The following is a 27,628-nucleotide window of genomic DNA, read 5'->3' on the forward strand; positions in this document are numbered from 1 at the left end:
GTGGACATATTTTAAAACCATCTCACTATCTTGTAGAGATGAATGAGAATTACGTGAGATAATAATTGCAAAGTGCCTAGAACAGGACTTAAGCAGCACCAAAAATGTTTTCTGCCTCCCCTGCCTTGAATTACCTTCCTCATGGGTGATAATGGTCAAATTAGCTGTCAGTTTGAAGGCTTTGGCTTGAAAACAGTTTCTAAAAAATAGAGCAAAGATATTGAAACCAATTTAGTGCCATAAGCCACTAAAGTTATCTGTAGTTCTTTTTTTAATTTATTTTCTTGAGGTAACATGGGTTTATAATATTATATAAATTTCGGGTGTCCATCATTATATTTCAACTTATGTATAAACTATATCATGTTCACCACCAAAAGTCTAATTTCCATCCGTCACTGTACAAATGTGCCCCTTTACCGATTTCACCCTCCCCACGCCCCCTTCCCTCCTGGTGACCACCAATGTATTCCCTGTATCTATGTGTTTATTTGTTGTTGTTTTATCTTCCACGTATGAGTGAAATCATATAGTATTTGGCTTTCTCCATCTGACTTATTTCGCTTAGCCTAATACCCTCTAGGTCCATCCATGTTGGTGCAAATGGCAAGATTTGGTCGTTTTTTATGGCTGAGTAGTTTTCCTTTGTGTATATACTGCACCTTCTTTGTCTATTTACCTGCTGATGGGCACTTACGTTGTTTCCAAGTCTTGGCTATTGAGAATAATGCTGCAATGAACATAGGGGTGCATATATCTTTTTGAGTTAGTGTTTTCATGTTCTTTGGATAAATACTCAGAAGTGGAATAGCTGGATCATATGGTAATTCTATTTTTAACATTTTTGAGAAATCTCCATACTGTTTTCCATAGTGGCTGCATCAGTTTGCATTCCCACCAGCAGTGTATGAGGGCTCCCTTTTCTCCACATCCTCTCCAACACTTGTTATTTCTTGTCTTTTTAATAATAGCCATTCTGACGGGTGTGAGGTGATATCTTATTGTGGTTTCGATTTGCATTTCCCTCACATTTAGTGATGTTGAATATCTTTTCCTGTGCCTGTTGGTCATCTGTATATCTTCTTTGGAAAAATATCTGTTCAGATCCTCTGCCCATTTTTAATTGGTCTGTATAGTTATTAACATGAAAAATTGTTCATGTTTTGAATTTTAAAAAGCAAGTATAGAACAACATGTACAGTATGATCTGGTATTTGTATAATTATATACATATATCTCTCTCTGTATACTGATGCATAGGGAGCATTCTGGAAAGAGGTTCCTTAAAGTATTAATAGTGGTTATGTCTGGGTGGGGGGATTTGTGTTAAGTTTAAAAAAAATTTTTGTCATTTGTGTTTTTATGCATTATTTGCATTGTTACACTGAGCATATATCTACAAAAATAATAGAGACATTTTCCAAAGAAAATAAAAAGAAACCAAGTTGGAAGGAGGATGTGAAAGGTAGAAAGGGTCAGGATGTTGAACTAGGACATTGCTGCTTTGTGTGGGCTGATTTATTCCCTGCAAAGTATCTGATTGATAGGATGTCCTCTGATCCTTCAAGGTAGTTGTGAAAACCTGCATATGATGGGAGCAGGTGAGAATTTGTGATTGCGCTTGAGGGGATATATACGTAAGGGAAGAAGGGGTAGTTGATGACTCTTTGGGGAAAGTGGAAAAGGGAGAAGCAAAGGGAAGAGAAATATCTATAGACAGGGCAAATCTGGTGTTGACAGCAGAGCTTGAATGCTCATCAGTTTCTTTTGGAAGAGCATCTTTGCCTGAAAGGAATGGTATACTTGTGATGGGCACCCTATGAGCCCACAGTGCCTTGTATATGCTTTATAATTGCCCTTGCCACTTTAGCTTGAAAATGGTTCACTTCTCCCTCTCTCTTAATAGACTTGCAAGCAGGTACTGGCTATCTATCTAGCCCATTGCACATTCCCACCATAGAGCAGGGTTCCATAATTTGGAGAATAAAGATAGGCTAAGTTATTTTTTTAAATAATGCCTTTCATAAATTGAAAATATTTGTGCCTACTGACATTCAGCTGAATAATTTCCTATTCATTTTAAACAGAAGGAGTTAAAAAAATTTATATTTTATGGGAAAAAACTGGAAACGCTGCCTAAAGATGCTTTTCAGAAGGTTTAAATCTACCATTTGTTTCCCATTTTTCATATCTGTTCTTTGTTCACCTTTTTATCTTTTTTTGCCTTCTTTTTTATTATCTGAAATTTTTTTATGATTTTAATTTCTTGACTTATTATCTATATATATTTTTAAAGTGATTGCATTGGGACTTATAGTATACACCTTTAACTTATGACAGCCCTCGTTTATGTAATGCTATACCAATTCATTTAGAAAATAGTCTTATAATAATATACTTCCATTTCCCCTCTCTGGCCTTTGTGCTATTATTGTCATACATCTTACTTCTGCATTTGTTAGAAACCCCACAATGCGCTATTATTGTTTTTGCTTTAAGTGGTCAACTATCCCAAGTGATTTAAAAAGTAAGAAAAAAATGTATTTATCCACATGTTTAGCATTTTCCATACCCTTTATTCCTTTGCGTAGATCCAGATTTCTATCTGGTATCATTTTCCTTCTGCCTAAAGGATTTCCTTTACCATTTCTTATGTGCATGTTTACTAGTGATGAATTCTTTCAGCTTTTGTATGTCCAAAAAGTCTTTATTTCATTTTTGTTTTCAAAAGATACTTTTGCTGGGTATAGAATTCTAAGTTGGCAGTGTTTTCACCTTCAGTACTTTGAAGATTTACTCTACTCTCTTCTGGTTCACATTGTTTCTCATGAGAAGCCTGCTTTCATCCTTATCTTTGCTCCTCTCTACTTAATGTGTCTTCTTTCTTTATCTTCCTTGGCCTTACTAAACTCACAGCCTTCACTCTAAATCAGTCACACCTGATTCAAGTAGAACACAATGGTGTTCTACTTGAATTCCCCTTCCCTCCTCTGTAGCCTAGAAATTCTCAAGCTGTAAGCTAGGGCATTTATAGAGCTCACCTCATTTGGTTTTTTCTTCTTTCAGGGATCACTGTTCTGTGTTGTCTGTTGTTCAATATTAGAAACCCATTATTTATTATTATGTTTGTGTGTGTGAGGAAGAGTGGCCCTGACCTAACATCTGTTGCCAATCGTCCTCTTTTTGCTTGAGGAAGATTGTCCCCGAGCTAACATCTGTGCCAGTCTTCCTCTATTTTGTATATGGGATGCCGCCACAGCATGGCTTGATGAGCAGTATGTGGGTCTGCACCTGGGATCCAAACCTGTGAATCTGGGCCACCGAAGTGGAGCGTGCAAACTTACCCACTATGCCACCAGGCCAGCCCCATATTTCATTTTTTTTTTCTGCTTTTTTTTCCAGTTGTTTAAGGCAGGGGGGTAAATCTGGTTTCTATTACTCCATTTTGGCTATAAGCACAACTTCTGAAATACTAAATCGGAGAAATAAATACCTAAGACATTAAAACTAACTTCTGATTGGAAAACTCATTCCTCAAAATTGGTTCATATTTTGCATTAGCTTAGAATTATGATTTCATTTTTAAAAATTCATTTAGTGCCACAGTGTTTGACATTATCCTTTTTCTTGCAGGAAACATTCAAACTGGATTTTTAAATCATTTTAAATCAGTGATGGATCAGAAGTTGCAGAATGCAATCTCAAATAAAAGTCTTCGAAAGAATTGCTTCAAATAACAGGAAAGAAAATTGATCTACCACTTTAAAATCCTTGTCTAGAAAAACATATTGCACATAATAGGAAATTATAACTGGGGAAATTTATTTGGCTCTTAATATACCTGAATGAAAGGAATTGTCACTTTGTTTCTCAGAAGACTTGTATATCTGAGATTATTTTAATAATCAGTCATTTTATAAAAATCTTGACATGATCACCAGGGAGGAGAAACAGAGCAATAGCTAAAACCTGTGTGTTGGTCAAGATGACTTCTGAAGAAATGGCAGCTTCTGTTCTCATACCTGTGACTCAGAGAAAAGTGATATCTGCTCAGGGGACCGTAGATGAAAGTAGTGAAAAGGTCTCAGACATCAGTGTTCCAAAGGCGCATTCTGTCAGGCAGAGCGGGCCGACTTCTCATACCATCTCACAACTGAACACACTTAAAGAAGACTCTTCTGGAAGCAACTTGCCCAAGATTCTCTCAATAGCAAGGGAGAAAATAATGAGTGATGAGAACAGTAATGAAAAGTGCTGGGAGAAAACCATGCCAGATTCTGTGAAAAACCTTAACATTAACTGCAACAACATGTTGAAAAACCATCAGCATGGCCTTCCTCAGAGCCAGTTTTATGAAACTTGTGATTCTGTCACAGAGGAAGGCTTGTGTTTGGAAACTGGAATCCCTTCTTCACTGGAAAGAAAGGTGATCCCTGGAATTCAACTGGAAATAGACGGACCTCCCATGGGCATTAGTCCCTTAGGAAACCAATCGGTGATCATGCAGACCAGCAGGGCACACCCTGACAGCAACATGGCAGTATTTCACTTTCATTATGAAGTTGACAGAAGAATGTCAGACACTTTCTGTACCCTATCTGATAACTTGATTTTGGATGATTGTGGAAACTGTGTACCGCTGCCTGATGTTGGTGGAGAGCAAAAGAAAAATTACATGGCGTACACTTGTAAACTGATGGAATTGGCAAAAAACTGTGATAATAAGAATGGGCAGCTGCAGTGTGATCATCGTGACACCTTAAATGACAAATACCTGTGCTTTGAAGATTCTAGCCAGAAGGCCAATGTGGTATGTTCTAGTGACAGCTTTTACAGGGAGGATTTTACTGACAGTCCTCCTGCCAAGACTTTTCTGAGCCATTTTGAGGACTTTCCTGATAATTGTGAAGATGCAGAAGAAGATTTTTTCAAAAACAAAAAGGAGCGGTCCACTTTGTTAGTGAGGAGATTTTGTAAAAATGACAGGGAAGTTAAGAAATCTGTGTACACCGGGACAAGGGCAATTGTGAGAACTCTGCCTTCTGGTCACATTGGGCTGGGAGCTTGGAGTTACATTGATCAAAAGAGAAATGGTCTCTTAATGCCTTGTGGGAGAGTAATGGAACGGCTGTCAACAGTGGTGACTGGGCAAGATGGGAGCCGATGTCTGTCACAAACCCAGTGGTATCCGGTAAGAGTTAAAGTCTCTTTTGATCATTTCTTTAAACATGATCTTTTAAAATCCAATTTCTGTTGTCTTCATTCATGGAAAATTTTAAGTTCTGTGAAATTATGATTCTTAGAGGAAGCATTTGTAGTTATTGGACTCTGGTAGACCTAACAGATACTCCAATTGATAGCTGTCAAGATTGAGTTAACTCTGCAACAATATAAATAACAAAATACACATACATATGCCATCAGGAGTGGAGAAATTAAGGAGATTGCCTGGTCACTGTATGTGGGATTACAAGACAGACTCTTGGTAGTGGGAATATGGCTTCATCAACTGATTATCTAGTGTCCTTTGATTCCTAGATAGATCCCTAGATTATCTAGTGTCCTTTGGGGATACATACCTCTGTCCTCTTCTACCGTGTAGCTCATTGTTGTTTTTAGGTTGCAAGGCTTAAAGGAACTTAAATCTTGGGCTGGCCCTGTGGCTTAGCGGTTAAGTGCACGCGCTCTGCTGCTGGCAGCCTGGGTTCGGATCCCGGGCGCGCACCGCTTCTCCGGCCACGCTGGGGCCGGGTCCCACATACAGCAACTGGAAGGATGTGCAGCTATGACATACAACTATCTACTGGGGCTTTGGGGGGGAAAAATAAATAAATAAAATCTTAAAAAAAAAAAAAAAGGAACTTAAATCTGGTTTCCTCCATTTTCCAACCAGTGCTCCCAGTTTCTTTCCTTTTAACCTTTTTTGTGCCGTGGACCCCTTTGGCAGTTTGGTGAAGCCTGTGGACTCAGAAGAATGCTTTAAAAATGCATCAAATGAAATACAAAGCATTATAAAGGATACAGGTTATGTGGATATATGTATCAAGATATTTTTTGATATTGTGATTAGCAGGGCTGATGCTTCTTCATTAACGTACTGACTAATGGCATCCAACAATGAGATGACTACCATAATTTCTAAGTGCTGATGAATGTAAGCAGGGAATGGTTTGCCTGGGATTTTCCCAGTTTTAGCACTACAAGTCTCGTGTCCTGGGAAACCCCTCAGTCTTGGGCAAACCAGGGCACTGTGTCACCCTAAATATAAATACTATTTCAGAGTCTCTACCATGGCTGTAATATATGGAAATGTCTGTCGCCCCTATTCATTGTTGAAGGAAATGCTAAATTTCTATTTGAGATTAATAAAAATATTTTTTTTCATCCAAATTTCTGGGCTCTTTGAATTCTATCCATAGTCCCCCCTCTTTAAGATTCTTGCTCTAGAAATACACACGATCAGGCCGCCCACTCTTGGACCTGATGCTTGCATCTGAAGCCAGCACTATGTGTCCTCTTGGTTTTTTCTTCTCCTGGCTAAACAGCCCTGCTTCCTTCAACTGTGCTTTGTGGGGAACTATTGCTAAAACTCTCACATTCCAGTTTTTCACAATTCCTTAAAACCTGGCCCTATAAATAAACTCCCAGTCTAGAAAAACGTCCTTTTTATTGAGATATAACTAGTGTATTTTTACTTTCCTCATCATCAATCATGGTAGCTATAATTTACTGAGCATTTTACATGTACCAGGCATTGGGCCAGAAAATTTACATACTTGGTTTCGTGCAGGCACCTCAACTACCCTCTGATATTTGTATGATTATTAATCCCATTGTATTGCTAAGAAAACAGAGTCTCAAGGAAGTCATGTAATTTGTCCAAGGTCACTTAGATAGTAAGGGGTATAGCTAGGATTATAATCCAGGCAGCCCATACTCTTAGTTTCTTAAGATCTAGAAAGAAATAAGATTTAGAGTAAGCTTTTAAAGGAACAGAAGAATTCTGTTCATTTCAGTGTCTGTTTTTTGTGTGTGTGAGGGAGATTAGCCCTGAGCTAACATCTGTACCCATCTTCCTCTATTTTATATGTGGGACGCCTGCTACATTGTGCTTTGATGAGCAGCGCATAGGTCTGCACCCAGGATCCAGGCCTGCAAACCCCGGGCCGGGCCACCGAAGCAGAGTGTGCGAACTTAACCGCTATGCCACCGGGCCGCACCCCACAGTATCTGTTGATTGAGTAGCCTCACTCACTGATGCGTGTGGTATCTCAGACGTGGCCGTGTTCAATAAGGTGGTTCTAACCATGGTTACCTGTTAGAATTACAGTGTCCATGTCCCACCACAGACCCTCTAAATCAGAATCACTAGGGTAGGGCACAGCATGAATATCTTTTTCAAAGTTCCCCTTGGCGATTCTCTGATTCTATGGAGTTGAGAACCACTAACTTAAACTGGAACCAGGAACTTAAACTGAGCTCTTTGCTTTTTGGGCAGGACATTTCAGGAATATTCGCTCTTTCCCAAAGACCTTGATGCTGCTTGGGCTCTCAGGAGTGTGAGGGCAGACCTGGGATCCTGCCTGAAAAGTGACCCTGTAGCCCTTCTCTCTTGCATTCCACCGGCCGTTCACCCTAGCAGTGTCACGAATTTCTTTTTGAATCTTTACCTGATTCCTCGTGAAACCTGACTCAGGAAGTGGCGTCAGCTATCCACATGCTCCCCAGTTCTTCTGACTGAATTTTCTCCAGTGGGGAGAAAGGAGCCCATCACAGGCGTGGGTGTCCTGCCTGCACTATGATGGCATGTCCAGTACCTTCCCCCACCGTGAAACTGCTACTGACAGCAACATGTCCTCCCACTTAAAAATGCAGTGATTTTTAAATTCATGTACATTTGAAATTGAAGATTAAGAACACAACAATAATTTAAATATAGCAAAGTGAACGGAAGTAGCTTGCTTGAGAATGATTATCACAGTTCCCCACACACTTATACAGGCATGAGGGTCGTGAATCTGGAGTAAATTTCAGAATAATTTTTGGCGTGCCTGTACTCATTTCTCCTGTTTCTGGAGCCCTGCTGCTGCTGCTGCTTCTGAGAATCTTCACAGGTCTCTAGCTCAAACCTGCCCCTTTTTGCCAGTCAGAGGCCCTGGAGTGGGTAATTTCCAATGAAAGAAACTGAAAAGATGATGCAAATCGTTTCCTCCCTGCTTCCTAGTCTCTGGAGGCTGGGTGGAATTGCCACACCACTGTCACGGTGAACTCCAGGAACTTCTCTTTCCTCTCTGGCTGGGTTTCCAGGAGGCTGTGGGCATTTTTATTAACCCTTAAGATGAAGCTGGGGGACGGGCTGACTGTCCTCCTCTCCTTTCTTAATGGAGATTTCTGAAAGGGAGAGTCCTTTTTGAACATTTAAACCACAGCATGGCAGGAATGAATCAGTATTTCCTGAAGTATGGTCTTCTGTCTTTATGTCATTTTTTAGTTCAAAGTATGCTGGAAATCCTTTTCAAAAGTTGCACTGATGAATTATAGCCACTTCTCCCCCAGCTCCTATAAATTGCTTCCTTCACCTAAAAAAGGCAAACCCTAATGCTATTCTCCTGTTCCTGTTTTCTGATTATTTCACATGTGTCCATCCCGGTTCCCTAGTCAGATTGTAAATTTATTAAGGGCAAGAAATGACCCTACCGTTTTTTGACTTTCCATAATGCAAGCATAATACTAAGTATATAGGAAACAGGACAATGTCAGGCTTAGAAACAGGGTCTCTGGAGTCAGTAGGCCTGAACTGAAATTGACTTTGACTCCACCACTTACTGGAGGTGTGACTTTGGGCAATTTGTTTAATATCTGTCCCCCATTCCTTATGTGTAAACTGGGAGTAATGGTGTTATTGGGGAATTAAATGAAATGCCACTGTAAAGTCGTCAGCATGGTGCTTGGTGAGGAGTGAGTGCCACTCTTTTCACTCTGGCCGTTTATTACATGCTTTGTTGTGAACGTGTCCCCACCTCCTTCTGCTCTTTGGTTGCTTCTTACCCGGAGAAGTTTACAGTGGTATGAATTTGAATGTATGTCCCTCAGTCTATGTTGCAGTAGCTTGAACAATCCTTCCCACGCATTTAAAGTATGTGTTATTGTCCATTTAGTTCCTTTGCCTCACGTTAAAAATTTTTTTCTTGTATGCCTTCGTCAAAATGCCCCAACTAATTTATATTTGCACAGCTGGGCAGAGGCAAATGGATTTCAATGGGAGACATTAATGAGGATTAATGCTTGCTGACTGACTAACCATATTGGTATCCTCCTCCCTCTGCTTGTAAAAAATTAAAACCCTACTCCTTATCCAGTTACAGCCACACTCCCTCTCTCCTGCTTTCGATTTATTGGCTCAATAAGACAGCATATTTTGGCTAAAGTCTCCAGGTTAAAAGCTGGTTATGGGTGTTTTTCCTTTCAAAAAAATCCTCTTCCTGCCTGAATTTTGGGGAGTTTAGGTACCTAGAGTTATTCTGAATATGAAGTACAAGAAGTTCCTGCCTCTGCTGGCATCATTCACATAACCTGAATTCCGTGTACAGTGAGTGATGGAACGTGGAGAAAGCGAGGGTGACCAGGGCGGACGGTCCACCAGCTCCTGTATTATCGCTTCATTTATTTCCCTGCCTTGATCCACAAGAGGATTTACTGTACAAGAATATGTATGGCAAAATAGAAAAAATGAAGTTTTGTTTTTAAAAAATCAGACTAGAAAGGCTAAATTTAAAAGGAAAGTCAAAACCAGTTTCTATGTTGCTAGTTCTTTTCTTCCTTCTAAAATGTGTCTTTCTTCACATTTTATTCTACTCTCTAGCAGAGAAAATTAAACTTGAGAGGCAATGAAAATTTTTTGTGTTTAACATAAATACGTTTGTCGGTATATATGTCCTTGATTCTATATTTTCTGTGTTATATGCTAAGGGACCTCCCGATAATAAATTCATCTTCTAAGTTGTAGCTTTTATGGATGATCAAATATCCGTTGAGCCCTGCTGTCCAGTGTTGTGATTGATGGCTGTTGAAATAGCAACATGTCTTGTTTTCTTGTCTGGAAATTTGGTCTCCCTGCAGCTTGGGTACAATTTGGACCTTGAAATAATTAAAATTTCACAGGGTGTGCAGGCTCAGCTGAAAGCCTGTACTTGGTGACGTGCCAGGCCTCCTCTTCCATTACTAAGGGTATGTCAGGTTCATGACACGGGTATAGGACGATATTGGCCCCTTCCTGCTGAGAACAGTGAAAGGGAATCCAGCTCCCACACTAAACTCCTGTACAGTTTAGTCACATCTAGTGCATCAGTGGAAAATGTGACGAGCTGTCAGAGGCCAGCGCTGTGATGATTGGATGACCTTCCCTTATTAGCTGCATTGAGACAGTTTACGATAAATTAACTTCCACATCTCTGTAGTTACACCAGCTCTTTGGCTAGGATGTGGCAAAAAATGGAATGAAAAACACTGACCCTGGGCTCTAGTTTAAGGTGAATGTATTCATGGCCACTGTTTTTCTCATGGTAGCTTTGGGACAGTATCAACATTAGGATTTTTTTTCCTTTTCCCCAGATGTCCTGCATAGCAAGTGGAGAGGCCCCATCCCTGGAAATGGGCCATGGTTAGAACGTGACCTGAAAAGAATCAGAACCCATGGGCAAGGATAGACCATCAGATGGAGCCCTGATCTGAGCCACACCCTGCATTTTTACACAATAGGGATTCAGGCTGCCCATAGAATGACCTCCCCGTGGTCACAAGCGCTAAGAGTGTCCCTCTCCCCTTGATCCCCTCCCTGAGTGCTGATTCAAGTACAGCAGTCCCCCTGGGGCTTGTAGGCCTCCTGGAGTGGTACAGAGGTTTCTTTCCTGGTGACCAAATGATTCAGCATTCAAGGATTGAAGCATCATTGGGGGTGAGGGGTGACCATCCCCTGACCCCTCCATGACTAGAATAACTTGTGGCTCAGACAGGGCCCTCCCTGAAAAGCTATTCTCAGACAATAGTGCTGGGGTCATTTTCTGGCCCTGAAGAGCCCATGACATCCAATATGGTGCCAGCGGTTCTTTGTTCTAGTGGCTGGCCTGGACACATTCAGAGTCTCAGATTAAATGTGGGTTCTGCAGAGCTCAGGCATCCAAACCCCTAACCCCGACACTCGGCCCTTGAACCCTAGCCCCTTCCCTCTCATTTAGGCCATTCCTCCTCAAGCCCTCCGAAAGAGCTTAGCAGAAAACCATTCAACCTTCAGCAGCACAAAGACATGATCACTTTCGAGGGTGAGGGGAGCCCATACTCTGAAACCCAATCGCGGCTCTCCTTAGAGGGCAAGAGAAATGCTTTGATTTCTTTTTTCTTTTCTTTTTTTTTTTACAGCTTTATTGAGATATGATTCACATACCATACAGTTCACCTGTTTAAAGTATGTAATTTAGTGGTTTTCGGTATATACACTGATATGTGCAACCATCACCACAATTTTAGAACATTTTCATCACCTCGAAAAGAAACCCTATACCCTTTAGAGGTCACCCTCTATTCCCCGCAGCCCTTCCTCCTCTGCCAGCCCTGAGCATCCACTAATCTACTTTCTGTGTCTATAGATTTCCCTGTTCTAGGCTTTACATATGAATGTACTCATATAGTATGTGGTCTTTTTGACTAGCTTCTTTCACTTAGCATAATATTTTCAAGGTTTGAGGTTCATCTGTATTGTAGCATGTATTGGTACTTTGTTACTTTGTACTGCTGAATAATATTCCATTGTATGAATATACCACATTTTATTTATCCAGTCATCAATTGCTGGACATTGAGTTGTTTCTACTTTTTGGCTGTTATGAATAATGCTGCTATAAACATTCGTGTACAAGTTTTTGTGTGGACGTATGTTTTCATTTCTTTTGGGTGTATAGCTAGGAGTGGAATTGCGCAGTTATATGATTGTGTTTAACCTTTTCAGGAACTGCCAGGCTGTTTTCCAAAGCAGCTTCATTTTACATTCCCACCAGTGGTGTGTGAGGGTTCCGGTTCTCCACATTCTGACCAACGTTTCTTAGTGTCCATCTTTTTGCTTATAACCATCCGAGTGGGTATAAATTGCTATCTCATTGTATTGCATTTTCCTGGTGGCTAATGATGTTGAATATCTTTCATGTGCTTTTTGGTCATTTGTATATCTTTGGAGAAATGCCTATGCAAATCCTTTGTTCTTTTTTTAATTGGGTTGTTTTCTTATTATTGGGTTCTTTGTATATTCTGGATAGAAGTCCATTATCAGATACATGATTTACAATAAATATCTGGATATAGGTATAGGTGTAGGTATAGTGAGTGAAAGTCAAGAGAATGGCAAAGAAGGTTTACAATTTTAATGCACAGGGAAACTTGTTAAACATTTTCTTTGGACCTTGATCTCATTCTCAGTTTTTCTCACATTAAACCCACCAGCAACAACTTTCAAGTAAAATTTTTTATCTTCCTTCTCCCCCAAATTCTCTCCAAAATCCAATCTGCATAGTTTCTCCCTCCTCTTCTGCCTAAACTTTTTAGTATATAGGTCGTTTTTCTTATTATCCAAATTCTGCACTCCAGAGCAATGCCTGGGAACCAGATTGTCATCTGCAAACTTGTGCATCACAAGGAAGGCATCCAAGGCAGGGTTGGTTGAGGAGGAGGTCACCACTTCACAGTAATGTACTCCATTATGCACAGGTGCAGCCCATCAAGGCCTAGGGTGAGACAAGCAGGTACCTAGGTGCAAAATTTAAGGAGTCTCACTCTCGGATCCTCGCAAGAGCCTACCCTCTGCTAATTAGCAAGTGCCTCCTTAAATTTTGAGCCCTAGACACCTCACTTGGTGTCCCTAGTCCCAGCCTTGAGTATGAAGGTCTAAGAGAATCTATGGTTTAGAAATGCATATCCTGTTCCTAGTTCAGGAATGGCCTTGACTAAACTCCCATATACCTTAATACTACAGATATTCTTAATATATAAGCTAAAAATGTTTCCTCATTCTTAAGGGGTTCAAAAAAATCAAAAGAAGAAGAATATTTCATGACGTGAAAATTATATGAAATTTAAATTTCAGTATTCACAAGTGAAGGTTGTTGGAACATAGCCACAGTCATTCCTTTATATATTTTCTATAGCTCCTTTCTCCCTCTAACAGCAGAGTCGAGTAGCTGCAATCAAGACTGTATGGCCTGTGGCTACTAAAATATTTATTATCTGGTCCTTTACAGCAAAAGTTTGTCTACTCCTGGCTTAGAACACCCCTCTCTACCTAGCTAATTCCTTCTCATCCTCAGTCCTAAACTTAGATTTCACATCCACTCCATGGTCTTCCCTGCCAGCCCCCTTCCCCACCATGGACCCCAGTCCGGATTTTCTGACAGTCGGTACTCAATACATATTTCTTGAATGACTCCCTGAATTATAAATGAAGAAAGGCAGTTTCCACCCACTGCTGATGTTTCCCTCTCTCCTTCCCCAGACCCAGTGCAGGCTTGTTAGCTGTCCTCCTCCTGACCCTCAGAGCTTGGAACCAGTTTCTTTGTGCAATACCTAGGACAGAATCAGAATTTTCCATTGATATTCAAAAGGGTCTTTTTCAGTCCTATGAATCCAGAGACCCATGCTTGTCACCTCCACAGACTTGGCCTTAAAGACAAAGACGAGATGTGTTTGGACCTCCTTGCCCCTGGTGCCCCACTTCAACTGGCTGTAAAAACCCTTGGGAAAGTTTCCAAACGTTTTGTGTTTATAAAGGGGCACCTGAGACTGCTGTGATCTGCAATGGGGCAGGGAGGAAAGAAAGGCCCCTTCTCTCAAGATCCCGGAGCTCAGTCCCTGCCCTTCAGAACCCAGTCCTTACAGGCAGAGATTTCCACCATGAACCGCAGGGAATCTAGCTTCTGTTTCTCAATAGTGATCAGGGGTGGGGTTGGTGGTAAAATGGATAGGGACAGCATGCTGTGTTTGTTAGTTGGGGAGATCATTCTTGGAGTTTGGCCACTTCCTTCAAACCATCTGACCCCCAATACTCTCAATAATAGATCTGAGGCAGCATTCTAACCCCCCCAAGAAAAACACCCAAGTACCAATCCCTGCTCTACCATTAACTGGTTATGTGGCCTTAAGCAGGACACTTTAGGGCCTACGATTTTAGTTCCTTCGGGTGTAAAAGAAAGTGAGGGCAGACGTATTCATTGCCTGCTGTGTGTCAGACACTGTGTATATAATTTGCGTACATTAACTTGATGAATTGTAAGTTACACGTTTCCTCTTAACTCTAAAAGCCCAGCAGTCTATGACTTCCTGTTTTAAGTCCTGACCCTGGATTTTGGGTTGAGTGAATATTCTATCTCCCCAGCAGTACCTGCTGGAGGTTTGATTTGGAGAGAACCTTGTCACTCCTCCAGCACTGGGAGAGACACTCCTTTATCACTGGCTAAGCCCTGAAGTGCCTGCAGCAGTAAACCAGCAAGCACTTAGTGGACTTGCACTGTGTGCCAGGCATTGTGCTTCCCAGACGTCTCTTCCCTGCTTTCATTCTCACGGCAGCTGTCTCCGAGATTGATATTGTGAACACCTCCATTTCATGCTCGTTAATCAGTAACGTGACCACGGTCACACAGTATCAGGACTCGAACCCAGGTCTGGCTACCTCTCGAGCCCGTGTTCATAACCACTCCTCAGAAGTTCCTTTGGAAGTTTCTGATGTAACTCACCCCTATAACTTGGCAGAGGTTCTGTTCTCTTATTAAATGTGCAAATGTTGAGCTGCATGAGTCCTGGAGCTGTTTCTGTCTTCAAATGGGAGCTGGGTGTGACCTTTGGATGAAATGGAAGACATGGGGAACAATACCAGTTCTTAATGTGAGGGGTGTGTTGGCTATTGAAATGGCTAAGATTTATTTTTATGACTCAGCCTGCTAGGGGGAGGAAACCAAGCCTGAAGGTTTGAATTTTTTACTGAATTGCTGTAATTTAGGAGTACATTTTAAAACTTTTATAAGTAAGCAAGAACAAAGTCCAAAGCAAACTGCACATCTGACTCAGAATCTATAGCTTATTCACGATCATGCTGAAATGACCGAAACTAGTGGGAACATAATTTAGTATTTTTCCATTTTAATTTAAAGTTTTCTGTGATCCTCAAGGGTTCTGACCAACTGAACTGAGGATGAAAAACATTACTCAGTAACATTTCTTTCCATAGTCACACCATTAAAATGAAGTCTTCACCTACTTCACAAGGTTGTAAGGCTGGAGAAAAAATTAAGCTGGTTGTGTATTCAAATGCTTGGCAAACATTATTAAATGTTCCTGCAATTATAACTTTTCTCGTCTTACTCCATGCTCTGAGGATTCAGAGTAAGGTACCTGGGGAAAAAGGAGGCTCAAAAACCACTGCGGAGGCAGCAAAACAAAACCAGAGTCAGCTGTTTCCTTTCATAAATGCTGCAAGCATAGAGTGTAACCTGCTCACTGAAACCTGACCCTTTGGTTTCCCTTTCGTGACGCTGGCTTAGTTTTAATAACTTCATTTTCAACTTGAGATTAGGTAACTTTTATCACCGACACCTAGTTCGTCTTATCCCTGTGTTTTAACAGAATAAGAAATCAGTTTGTCAGTAGATCATGTTGAGTAGCCTAGCTTCAGAAAGATTTAGCACCAAATTATAAACGGTGACACTTTAATAGTGAGTGTGGATGTGTCTTGAGAGCCAGCATGTGGGAGTTTGGCAGTTGGAAAGCCCCATGGCTTCAGTTTTTCCAGATTGTGTACCCTTCCATCAAATAGTAATTTCTTAGCCTTGAAAAACTCGTTTCTAGAAAATGGGAAAAGTTCATTTGAGTTCTAAATTGGTGAATCTAAAACTTGTTTATTAGCAAATGCGTTATTTTTCTCCTTAATGAGGCCAAGAAAATGGTCTCAGGCCCTGCATGGACCAGCCAGTTCTCCTTTTGATGGCCACAAACCAAATAAGGGCACTGTGAGGATGGTGTGACTCTGGCATGACTGATATTTTGTGAGGGTAATGTCATTATCGTGGCGACCATATTTTCCAAATAAAAAGTTGGCAACTTTTTATTGAGAGGAGAGAGGGGCAGAATATTTGAAATTGAGACTGACCCAGGAAATCCAGAATGAACGATCTTGGTAGCTCTTGATCACAATATGAAGGAAAAAAATGTGAGTGAACTAGTGAACTACAAATCTAATTTGTAGCTAGGAAAATCAGGAGCCTCAAAATGAATGACTTGATAGTGGTGGCAAAGAAATGTCCACGCATAAAGACAACACATTAGAAGCCCAGAATGGAATCCGGCAAGTGTTTTTCGCAAAGTTTTTGTTTTTCTGTATTTTTGCCAAGTATTTGGTAGCTGCTGTGCTTTGGAAGTATGAAGGTAATGAAATAGATTTATTTTAAATACCAGGACATGTTCAGCTAAATAAGGGTTGTCTCTTTCCAAGGAATCACCTTGAAAGGCTGTCTCCATTTTCCATTTATGCTGCCATTATGCATAATGTCTTAATCCTTTGAGCTTGGATTGAGATTTTAGAAACAGTCCACTCAAGCATCCTGGCTAATGCTGGTTTAGGTCAATATTGATGTGTGACTATGAAGGATAGGATTGGTTTTATTGAGGGTCTTAAAAACTGACTGAAGATGAAAGGTGTCTGGAAATGTTTTGAGCAAAGGTAAAATTATAAATTCTGCATACAACGCAAACTGGAACATGAACTTGGCCATTGCTCACAGTCTTGCTTACTACTTTCCTTCACTGTCGATAGATAGTTCAGAGGAACTCACAAACCCATATGCACCTTTGGTTTGGACTCAGCCTTGCGGTCACAAAGCTCATGCCAGATTGAAATTTCGCCTCATCTCTCCCACCTGTCTTGGCCAGGTGCCCTTGTACAGGGCACAGCATGCTCAACCATACATGGTGATCCTGGATAGGACCATGTGGAACAGAATCAGAAGAGCTACTGAAGCCCAAAGCTACAGTTGTTTTTCTCTTGGATTCATGTATTATGTGTTCAGCACAGTAGAGTCCATTGAGTTCCAGTGGTCTGCACTATAAAGAAATTAAATTGGTCCAGTGTGAATGCTTTTCTAGATGAATATAAAATAAGTATTTGGTAACTTTATGAACTATAGAATAACTGAACTGTAAGGCCCATCTTCAATAACCTTATTCAGCCCCCTTTATTGGTGGATAAAGTAGCCAAGGCCCTAGACAGGTAAAGTTACTCAACCAGGTTCACTGAGCTAATGATGGAAGACACAGAACTAGAATCTGAATCCCTATAGACTCTGTCTTTTCATCTCTAAAATAGGGTAAAAATACATGATACAGCCTGTCACATAGTAGGTGCTCTGTTAATGTCAGCTCATTCTGAACCCTAATGCCTGTAGGGTTCCTGGGATTCATCGATTCCTGATGCAGCACGTGCCCTGGAAGAGTTCATGGTGGGATGGTGGAGGTGGACATGCCCATGCTATCTTTGATTTATTCCACTGTTTTCCTAGATTGTAAATAACATTGATTCGTGCATAGTTTATCAGGTTTTTCCTGTGTTCTCTGATCTATTCCAGTTTTCACGGCTTATCCTGTCTTCAGTTCTTTAAGAAGCTGGCTCATCTTGTTGCAATAACATTGTCAGTTCTTTAAGTACTCAGAGATGTCCTTTTAATTTGAATGTAGCCAAGTTTTGTGAGTTCATTTCTCCCCTTAGTCTAGTTTCTTTCCATCCTTCACTTGGCAGGTAGCTCTCTCTGGTTAATGACTGTAAGTTCTTCAAAGCATACGGAGCAGCCGTGGGATCCCTCCCAGTCTCTCAGGAGGATATTTTTCCCTTGTTCTTTTTCTCTTATTTATGGGAAGTAGAGCCAAATGCGAGACACAGAGCCCAGCAGGAGGGGCCAGACCTGGCCCAGGAAGAGCCGGTATGGCCAACGCTGCAAGGAATCAAGCCAGGAATCCCAGGCTCATAAAACATCAGTGCTGGAAGGGCCTTGGAGACCATCAAGTCCAAGCCTTCATTTTACAGGGAAGGAAACTGAGGCTCAAATAGAGGCAGTGGCCTTGTCCAGGTCTGCTCAGGCATCGGTTTCAGAGCTCTCAAGTTTCCTCTCAAGCCAACTTTCCTGCCCTTTGCCAGATGCCAAACACTGTTTCTGACCCATAGGTGTGGAGTTGAACCAATTCTATTAGAACAATTAAGTTATTGAAGGCTTAAGGCTCCATAGTGATTAAGTGAGCTTGGGAGCCAGACTGCTTGGATTCAAATCTGACCCTGTACTTACTAGCATTGTGACCTCATGAAAGTTACTTAACCTCTCTGTGCCTCTGTTTCCTCATCTCTAATGTGGGGATAATAATTTAACCTTCTTCTTTGGGTTGTTGTAAAGATTAATAGGTTGTTATATGTTAACTGTTAACAATCATGTTCTTAATTTTAAAGCATTTAGAACAGTACCTGGCACTACTATTGTTGTTTCTTGTTGAGTCTTAAGACTCAATTTTTAACCAAAATTCTGTATTATTTCCCTAAATACAGAGTTTTCTCTAGGGACCCTGACAGAATAACTCTAAATTGTGAGAAATAATTTCTAAGTGCTGTAAGAGTGGCAGGAGGATTTGTGTAGTCTGAAAAGTCTTCCTGGAGGAGGTGGAATATCAGCTGAGTCCTGCCAGGAGTTAGGATTGCTCATGTTCTAGCAGTGAGAATGCAAAATGTTCCATCATAAGAAACCTGACCACCTTTCTCCCTTCAGGAGGCCATGTGACTTATTCCAAATATAATGTCGATTTCAAAGGCCTTGTACCATTTTGCCTTAGCCATTTTTTTCCCCAAAGAAATTACTTTATATAAAATTTAAAGTGACGTGGGGGCCGGCCCGGTGGCGCAAGCGGTTAAGTGCGCGCGCTCCGCTGCAGCGGCCCGGGTTCGCCGGTTCGGATCCTGGGCGCGCACCAACGCACCACTTGGCAAGCCATGCTGTGGCGGCGTCCCATATAAAGTGGAGGAAGATGGGCACAGATGTTAGCCCAGGGCCAGTCTTCCTCAGCAAAAAGAGGAGGATTGGCATGAATGTTAGCACAGGGCTGATCTCCTCACACACACAAAAAAATTTTAAGTGATGTAACTTCTCTCAATAGAATAGGAGTTTTCCTGTTTTGTTTTCAAAACACCTGTTGTGGAAATTGTCTTCTATACTTTGCAAAAAATTGTTGATGACATCTATTGATATGAGGAGGCAAAGAGGACCAGTTTGTTTATTTGTTTGTTTGTTTATGTATTTGGTCATTTTCAATAATGAAATAAGCACCCATAAACGTACCAGTCAAAACTAGAGCTGGGACCTTGAAAACCTCTACATCTAGCTATGTGAGTCCCCTCCTTTGTCCATTCCACACCTCTGCCTGTCCCCCCACACCCCTATACCATTATCCTGAATCCTCCGTGTCCATCATTCCCTTCCTTTCCTTTATATACAATGTTGTTGCATCTACATGTATTTTTAAGAACTATGCATTTTTAATAAATGCCACTGAATTCTACACATTAAAATGGTTTTTTAATTGTATATTATGTGAATTTCACCTCAATAAGAAAACTATACATACTAAATTTTATTGTTTTGAACTTTAGTATATGTGTAATCTTTTGAGACTTTTTTTACATAACATTATGTTTCTAAGTTTCATGAATATATTGTTGTATGTTGCTGTAGTTCATTTGTTTTGATGGCTGTATAATATTCCTCTGTGACTATATTATAGTTTATTCATGTATTCTTCAGTTGATGGAAATTGATTGTTTCCACATTTTTGATATTTTAAATAGTCCTTCCATGACCATTTTTGTATATGTTGCTTGTTACACATGTCCCAAATTTTCTCTTGGATATATACCTACAAGTGGAATGGCTGGAACGTAGGATATGTGAATATTCAATTTGGGAGATAATGGTAAACTGCTTTCTAAAGTGGCTGCACCAGTTTAGACTCCATGCCCCCTCCCCCCCGCAGTGATGTATAAAAGATTCTCTGTATCAACCATCCTCTCTAATACTTGATATTTTTCAACTTGTTATTTTTGCCAATCAAGCAGGTTTAAAAATATTTCTCTGTGGTTAATTTTGCATTTTCCTGACCACTAACAAGGTTAACCAGATCTTCATATTGTCATTGGCCATATGGCTTCTTTTTCTGTGAAATGCCTCAGATCTTTTGCCCATTTTCTACTAGCTTGCTTGTGCTTCTGATTGATTTGTAGGAGTTCTTTATATATTCCTGATATTATTCTTTTTTGTTTGTGTGTATTGCTGATATTTTCCCAGTTTTAAATTGTGTTTTCTTTTTTGTAAGATTTCTTTTGATAAACAAAATTGTTAAATTTTATAGTCAAATTTGTTCAAGTTTTATTTTATGGTCAGTGCTTTTTGTTTTTAAGAAATTTTTCTCTATCCAAAGCTTAAAAGATATTCGCTTATATAGTTTACTAGGTGTTTTAAAGTTTTATTTTTGACATTTAATTCCCTAATCTATTTAAATTCCTGATTTTGTATAAGGCTGGATCTCATTTTAATCTCTTTACATATCGATATCCATTTTCTAGTTCTAAGCTGACATGCCACCCTTCTCATATACCAAAGTTCCATACATGCGTAGGTCTTCTCTGAGCCTCTAATCTGTGTTGGTTATTTTATTCATCCCTGTGTCAATAACATTAGGAAGTCTTAACAACTTCTTTTTAGAAGTGTCCTTACTATTCTTGGCCCTATACTCTTTACAACGACGATGATGATTGAAGTATAACATACCTACAGAGACGTATACGGACCATACAAAGTGTACAGTTCCCTGTATTTCACAAAGTGAACGCAGTGATGTAACCAGCACCAAAATCAACAAATGGAACATTAGCACCCCAGAAACCTTCCTTGTATCCTCTTCTAGTCTCTCTGTCTCTCTCTACCTTCCCCAAAAGGAACCAATCTTGTTTTCTAACACCATAGATTCATTTGGCATATTTTTGAACTTTATATGAATGAATTCATAGTAGGTACTATTTTGTATGTCTTCTTTTACCCAACATTTTATCAGTGAGATTCATTCATGTTGTTGTGTATAGTTGTAGTTTGTGCATTCTTGTTGCTATTTACTATTCCATTCCATTTCATGACTATCCTACTCTTTATCCATTTCACTCTTAACAGTCATTTGGGTTGTTCCCAATTTGAAGCTATTATGAATAGTGCTATTCTGTTCCATGCCAACCTCCAAGCCCTTGCCTGAGCTGGTTCCCCCTTCCTGTCATGCTCCCATTCACTCCGCTACTTAAGATGCTGACCATTTTACAAAGCCTTGGTAAGTATATCTCATCCCTTTTGTGAACCTTTCTTAGGCTACCCCAGTATACCAAGTTATTCTCTGTCAGGGCATCTAAGCTCATAGCCCATGAGTTGAATCCTAAGTGAAATACTTGGAAAGCTTTTTTGCAAAAGAAAAAAAAAATGTTTTACAAAATAATTAGTGTCTAGCAAATATGAACTAATAGGGTCTAACTACTTGCCAAGGATTTTGAGAAGTTTTTTATAAACTTGTAAACACTGAGTTCACTTAGAGTGATACGCAAGGAAAGGAGGGAGTAAAAGGCTTCCAAGAGTGTGTGTGAGTCGAAGAGATGATTGGGATAACCAGCCTCCATTTCATCCTTCTTCAGGAGAAAGTGTAGGCCAGGTTCATAGCATGATGTGATGGAGAAAGTGATCAAAGTTGTTAATGACTTATGTGCTTCTGCCCTTAACTATGGCTAGTTTATGGAAGGGGATACTTGGAAGAATTTGAAGCAGAGTATTAATATTTAGTTTATTTTAATGCCGTCAGATGGCTGGGCGATGGAAACTTGTTGAAAAGCTCTCCTCAACTACTTTTTCAGATTAAGGACTTTGGGGAACCAAAAGGTTCTGTGAATTAGTGGTTTGAAATGCATCATTTTCTTACTAATGAGACAAGACATTTGAATACATTGAATTAGAAGATGTTAAAGTAAAAACAAAATCCAAACCAAACAAAAATCAGTATAATGCTGATTTGTTCAAACAAGTAAAGATACCCAGACTCAAATTGGACATAGCATTTGAACATTGATTCATTCATTCATTCATTCAACAAGTATTTATGCAGCACCTACTACTATGTGCCAAGTACTGTTAATGAACTAGAGAAACAGTAGTGAACAAGACAGAAACATCCCTGTAATCTTGAAATGTGTTAGGTGGGATATAGGTTCTGCTCTCTTTAATAGTGACCAAAATTAAAAGTGGCTTAAATAAGATAGAAGTATATATCTTTGTCACTTAAGAGTAGCCCATGGTTATGTAGAAATTCTGCCCTACAACATCATCCAGGGACCCAGGCTCCATTTGGTATATTTCTCTCATCCGCGTGATCCAAGATGGCTCAACATTGCATCCATGTTCCCAACAACAGGAAGAAGAAAAGGGGGAAGAAATAGCATGCCCACTCCTTTTAAAGCACACACTCCAAAAGTTATCCAGATCTCTTTACAAAATATTCCATTAGCCAGAATTTTGTTACATGGTCACTACCTAGTTCCAAGGGAAGCTGGGAAATAGAGTTTTGATTCTGACAGATCATATACACAGATAAATTCAAGGGCTCTATGTCTCTGGGAGAATGGATACTGGAGGACAACTAGTCTCTGCTACATTCTAGTAGAGGGAAAAACACAATAGACAAAACACAAAAAAAATAGGTATTATACAGTCAGATGGTGACGTGTGATAAATACAGCAGAGTACAGAAATAGAGGATAAAGGGAAAAGAGATGCTATTTTAGTAAGAGAGGTAAGAGAAGAATTCTCTGATGAGGTGATATTTTATCAGGAGGTATGTGGGGAATGCCTAATTCTCCCATTTCTAAACGTTCCTAAGCTCATACACTTGCAGAGTTACTTAGAAGTAATTGAAATCATAATTGCAGAAGAGATTCAGAGTGATTCGTGCCTAAGAATCATGCTTTAAGATTTTGCCCGCCGCCTTGGTGTATCTGGATGATCAAACATCTGCTTCATCATTGTAGCTTATTTTAAAAGAAACTGATCCATCTGAAAAGAAACTATGCTCATCAAAAAAATACATCATTCCATAAATTTTGGAGATAAGCATATGCATCCCAGAATTAGCCAGAAATTTCTGATTATGTGGTCAAACACTGGGCAGTGTTGGAGACCAGTGGGCATTATTAAAGTACATTCTTTATCATGAGAGCACTAAAATTGAAAGTTAAAGTCACCATTAGTAAAATAAACCTGGATTCAAAATTGCAATGTGCTAGGACTGAATACAGTCCATAATGCTTGAAGATAGTTAAGCATGCCAAACATCAGTATTCTCATCAACATGATTAAAATTGAACAGTGCCAAGCAAACCATCTATAGACCCACAGGTAGGCTTTTAGTCATCTGCCTCACCTCTTAGATGCCTTTGTTTGTATTTTTATATCTTATCTCTCTAACTAGGCTGTAAATTTAAAAAAATACTTAAGTAATACATGTCCCTTGTAAAGAAAAATTAATATATACAATTTTTAAAGCAATCCATTCTTCTTTCACCAATCTCCCTCCACCCTAATCCTACCCCCAAGTTAACAGGTTGTTGATTCTGGTTCCAAACCTTTTCCTATGAATTCTATATAGGTTTTAAGCTTCTGGAGGGCGTGGCTTTCTTATTTAACTTTGTAATGCTTTCTCCCTAGAAGGGTGCTTTGCATAAAACAGATTTTTCAGTACATATTTCTTTGACTAATTATTGATTAAATAAGGATTGGGAAAGAGAATGCCCAAATGGAAACCTAGAGGCTTGTGAGAAACCAAATCAATGTTTTCCAAGTTTCAATTCATTTGCGTTTGACAGAAATGTCGCTAATAACCTTTGAAGGAACACTGTGATCGCTATTTTTCTACTTCCTCCTTCCCCCTTAATAGGAAATCATGGAGAGAAAATAAACAAGACCTTGAGAAAAGAAATGTGTGATTCCCTCTCTCACCTCCGCCTTCTTAGAGAGTGAAGAACATGTAGAAAGGGGAGGTTGGGGATGACAGGAGAGGGGCCCTCGCAGTAGATAAATCTGTTACTTTGTATCACCTGACTCCAAAATTTGCTGTGGAGTATTTTTCCTGGTAATTTCTTTCACAGATGTTTTTGGAGAAAGTTGAAATTATGCTGGTAAAAACAGATCTAGACTCCACATTGCAATTTAAACATATTGTATTTTATTTCCTTAAGCACAAGAGCAGAGAACTCTTTTTTTCCCTCCTTCTTTTTCTTTTCTTTTCTTTTTCATTAAAAAAAAAAAGGAGTAAAGAAAGTCCAAAGTGCTTTTTTCCTACCTGGACTGAAAAATTAATTATTGCTTTGGAAATAAACGGAGTGAGCCTCATGTTTCTTTCCTAGTTAACCAGTAGTTGCCCTTAAATATAAAGAACAATGACTTTGGAACACTAAAAAAAATATAGTCTTAAGGTGTGATTCATATTATTTCCCCAAGGTTTCATTTTTATTTTATTATCTTCCAACTTCATGACTAAACGTTTATTTGGTGCTTGCAAATTGAAAAAGTCTGGACTGCAATAAGCTGTTTGCCGTTCCTGATTAATTGCTATGGATATGCTTTTAAATCCTCCTGCTGAACCTACAGTGTACTGTCCCGAGGAGTGCTTTCTGAAGGGAAAACTTTTGGAAGGACCTCTATTTCTTTGAGTTTTCATAATAGTGGAATGTGTTCTACAGGCAGCCAAGCGAACAGTTAAGAGCTGGGCTCTGGAAACAGTCCCGGCTCCACTGTTAACTCGCCATGGAGCCTTCAGCAATTGACTTGATCTCCCCAAGCCTCCGTCTTCTCACCTGTAAAATGAGAATAATGAAAATAACACCTAACGCAGAGAGTTGTGAGGATTGGATAGCTGAAAAAGCACTAAACGTAGCACATTGCAATTGTTCCAAAAAATTTTAGCTGCTGCCATTATGATTATTATCTCTACGACTATTACTACTAATAATAAGGAATTGTGAAGTTCTGTAGTACAGGAACATGCCCTCTATATCTGAGCAAATATTGTCCCCATCACCAGTATCTTATTTAGCGTGCGTGATGTTTTTACTCTGCCAAATTGTAGTTGTTTATAGTCCATTGGCCCTCCTAGATAGTACACCTGCTGACCCACTCATATATTGACCTTCGCATCTGCCACTGACTGTCAAGGTGGCTTGCATTGAGCAGGTCCTCAAGAAAGGTTTATTGAATTGCACTGGCAAGTTATAGGTGGAGGGCTGGGTTCCAGCCTACTGCAGAGTGATGGCTCTGTCTTAGAAATATCCTCACAGTTGTTGAATGAAGGCTGAAGGCTGGGGATAGGGATTTGGGATTTTGCGTTCCATCCAGGAACTGGGGCTGCCAAGGTGCTAGTCACCATAGTAAGAGCCAGCCTTCCAGTCTCTGAATGAAGTTGAAAAGTAGAGCCTATTTGGAACATAGAAGTTAGTCTGTTTCACAGGGTGGCCAGATTAGGTTTTTTTTTTTTTTCTAGTAAATATTTTAAATTATAAAAAGTAAATGGTCGGAACTTGTGATTCAGATTTGTAAATTGCCAGAATCCAGCTTGAAGAAACTGGCAGTAAGAGTGTCAGTCGAATGATCAAATCATCTAGGCAAGAATGCAAGTCCGAGAGTCTCAGGATGAAACTAAGAAAGTCTTACAACATGAGGGGTGTGGACAGCCAGCTCCGTGAGCTTCCCCTGTAGATGATGTCGGCCTTGCTGATCTTTCCAGCCAACGAGGATGAAATCAAACCAAAGCAAAGTGAAAAAAATGCAAATTCTCTGTACAGTCTGTAAATGAATTGGTGACAGATCGTCTCTGCTAAGCTTGTGGGCTCCAGAAGGGTTTGGGGAAAGAGACCAACGTTAAAGCCAACTCCACGATTGTGCCCTTTCCCTCTGATGGGCAATGCTATCTTTACCCCAGCTCACCTTTATTAAACCTTCTGTTTCCTTCTCCCTTTCAGACCTCTGCTTTTCTGGGATTTCAGTTAAGAATTCCAAATGTCCCCGTTGTCATTCTCAAACATAACATCATGATGATTAAATACCTTCTGCATGGCCAGTGCTGTACAGGAATGCTGTTTGATTAGGTCTCCATTCGAACCTTGATGCACTCTTATTTTTAAAGCCCTTCTCCATAAACCATTTTAAATATAAGTTTTGCTTTATGTTTATGAAGGTATTTTTATACTTTTGAGGCTTTTAAATAATAAATCATTCATTTGGTGATTTCAGCTGTGTTAAATTTCTACATGACCGTGTAGAGTGAACTTGAAGTTAACTAATTGACACGATGTTACCTTTTGAGGCAGTTTCATTGTTTAATATTGTAGTTTTTCTTTCATATTTTAGCCAATACATTATTTCTTCAAGGCTTAACCATTTTTTGCAGGCCCTTAAAAAGTTTGTTTGCTGTAGGCATACTATGATGAATAAGACAAGACAGACCCAGTTTCTTTCGTGGAGCTAATGGTCTAGTGGGGCCTTTCTTCTGTCGTAGAAATTAAAGACATACCACTGGGTGAAACAAGAGGTCACATGGAAGGGTGGATAGCCCCTCATTTCTGCACAGTCTCTTACAATAGCAGAAGAGGAAAAGGTACATAGGTGGTGGTCTGTTCTATGAAGAAGACTGGTTAGCTATTTGCCAACCCATTTTCCCTTCTTCTTCAGCTCCTAGCTAGACCACGTTCCCAGACTCCCTTGCAGTTAGATGCACCCATGGGCCTGTGTTTTGGCCAGTGGCATGTGGACAGAAGTGAAGTACACCATGTCTAGCCGGGCCCATTAACAACACTTCTGGTCAATCCTCTATGCTGTCTCTCTTTTCCCATCCACCTGCTGGAGGTGAAGGATTGGAGGTCTGGGGGAGGTGGAGGGCGAGATGCAGAGAGGCTGGTTCCTGAATGTCCATGTGGAAATCTTCCTGCTGAGCAGCTGTAGGTGACTGTGTGAGCGTGAAATGTACTCCTTTGTGAAGCCGCTGAGAGTTCAGGGTTTCTCTCTTTCAGTAGTCAGAATTACCTTAGCCGTTAATAATGTTCCCTTCTGGTGCTTTTAGTCTATTGGAGTGAACAGACAAAAATTAAATGACCACACAAATTATTCAGGTGAAATTAAAATGCCCTGCTCCATCAGAGAATACAAGGGCGAGCCTAAATAGATTACAGTCACTTCAGAAGAGCTGAAATTTGAGAACTGTGGTCTGAAAGAGGAATATGAATCATTTTATTATGAAAGGAGACAGTATAATAATGGGGATAATAATTGGTTCTATATCATAGGGTTATTCTGAGGATTAACTTAATGTTATATTGTCAATAAGCTAATAATTACATACGCAAATTAATAAAACATAAAACATGGCCTGAATTGTAGTAAACGTTTTTTGATTTTATTGTCTTACTTTTGAGTTATACTCCCTGTGTTCCAATCCC

The 27,628-nt window shown here is 39.9% G+C and overlaps 1 protein-coding gene across 2 annotated transcripts in view; it reads left to right on the forward strand.

Moving 5' to 3' along the window:
- PLCE1 (phospholipase C epsilon 1) overlaps positions 1–27,628 on the forward strand; it is a 323,176-nt gene that overhangs the window by 40,972 nt on the left and 254,576 nt on the right. For both annotated transcript variants that reach the window (XM_058543567.1, XM_058543568.1), the window contains exon 2: positions 3,634–5,191. In XM_058543567.1, coding sequence (XP_058399550.1) covers positions 3,986–5,191 — 1,206 coding nt within the window. In that variant the 5' untranslated portion in view covers positions 3,634–3,985. The remainder of the gene's footprint in view (positions 1–3,633; positions 5,192–27,628) is intronic.

The sequence above is a fragment of the Diceros bicornis genome, chromosome 6, assembly GCF_020826845.1.
Source record: "Diceros bicornis minor isolate mBicDic1 chromosome 6, mDicBic1.mat.cur, whole genome shotgun sequence".
In the NCBI taxonomy this organism is placed as follows: domain Eukaryota; kingdom Metazoa; phylum Chordata; class Mammalia; order Perissodactyla; family Rhinocerotidae; genus Diceros; species Diceros bicornis.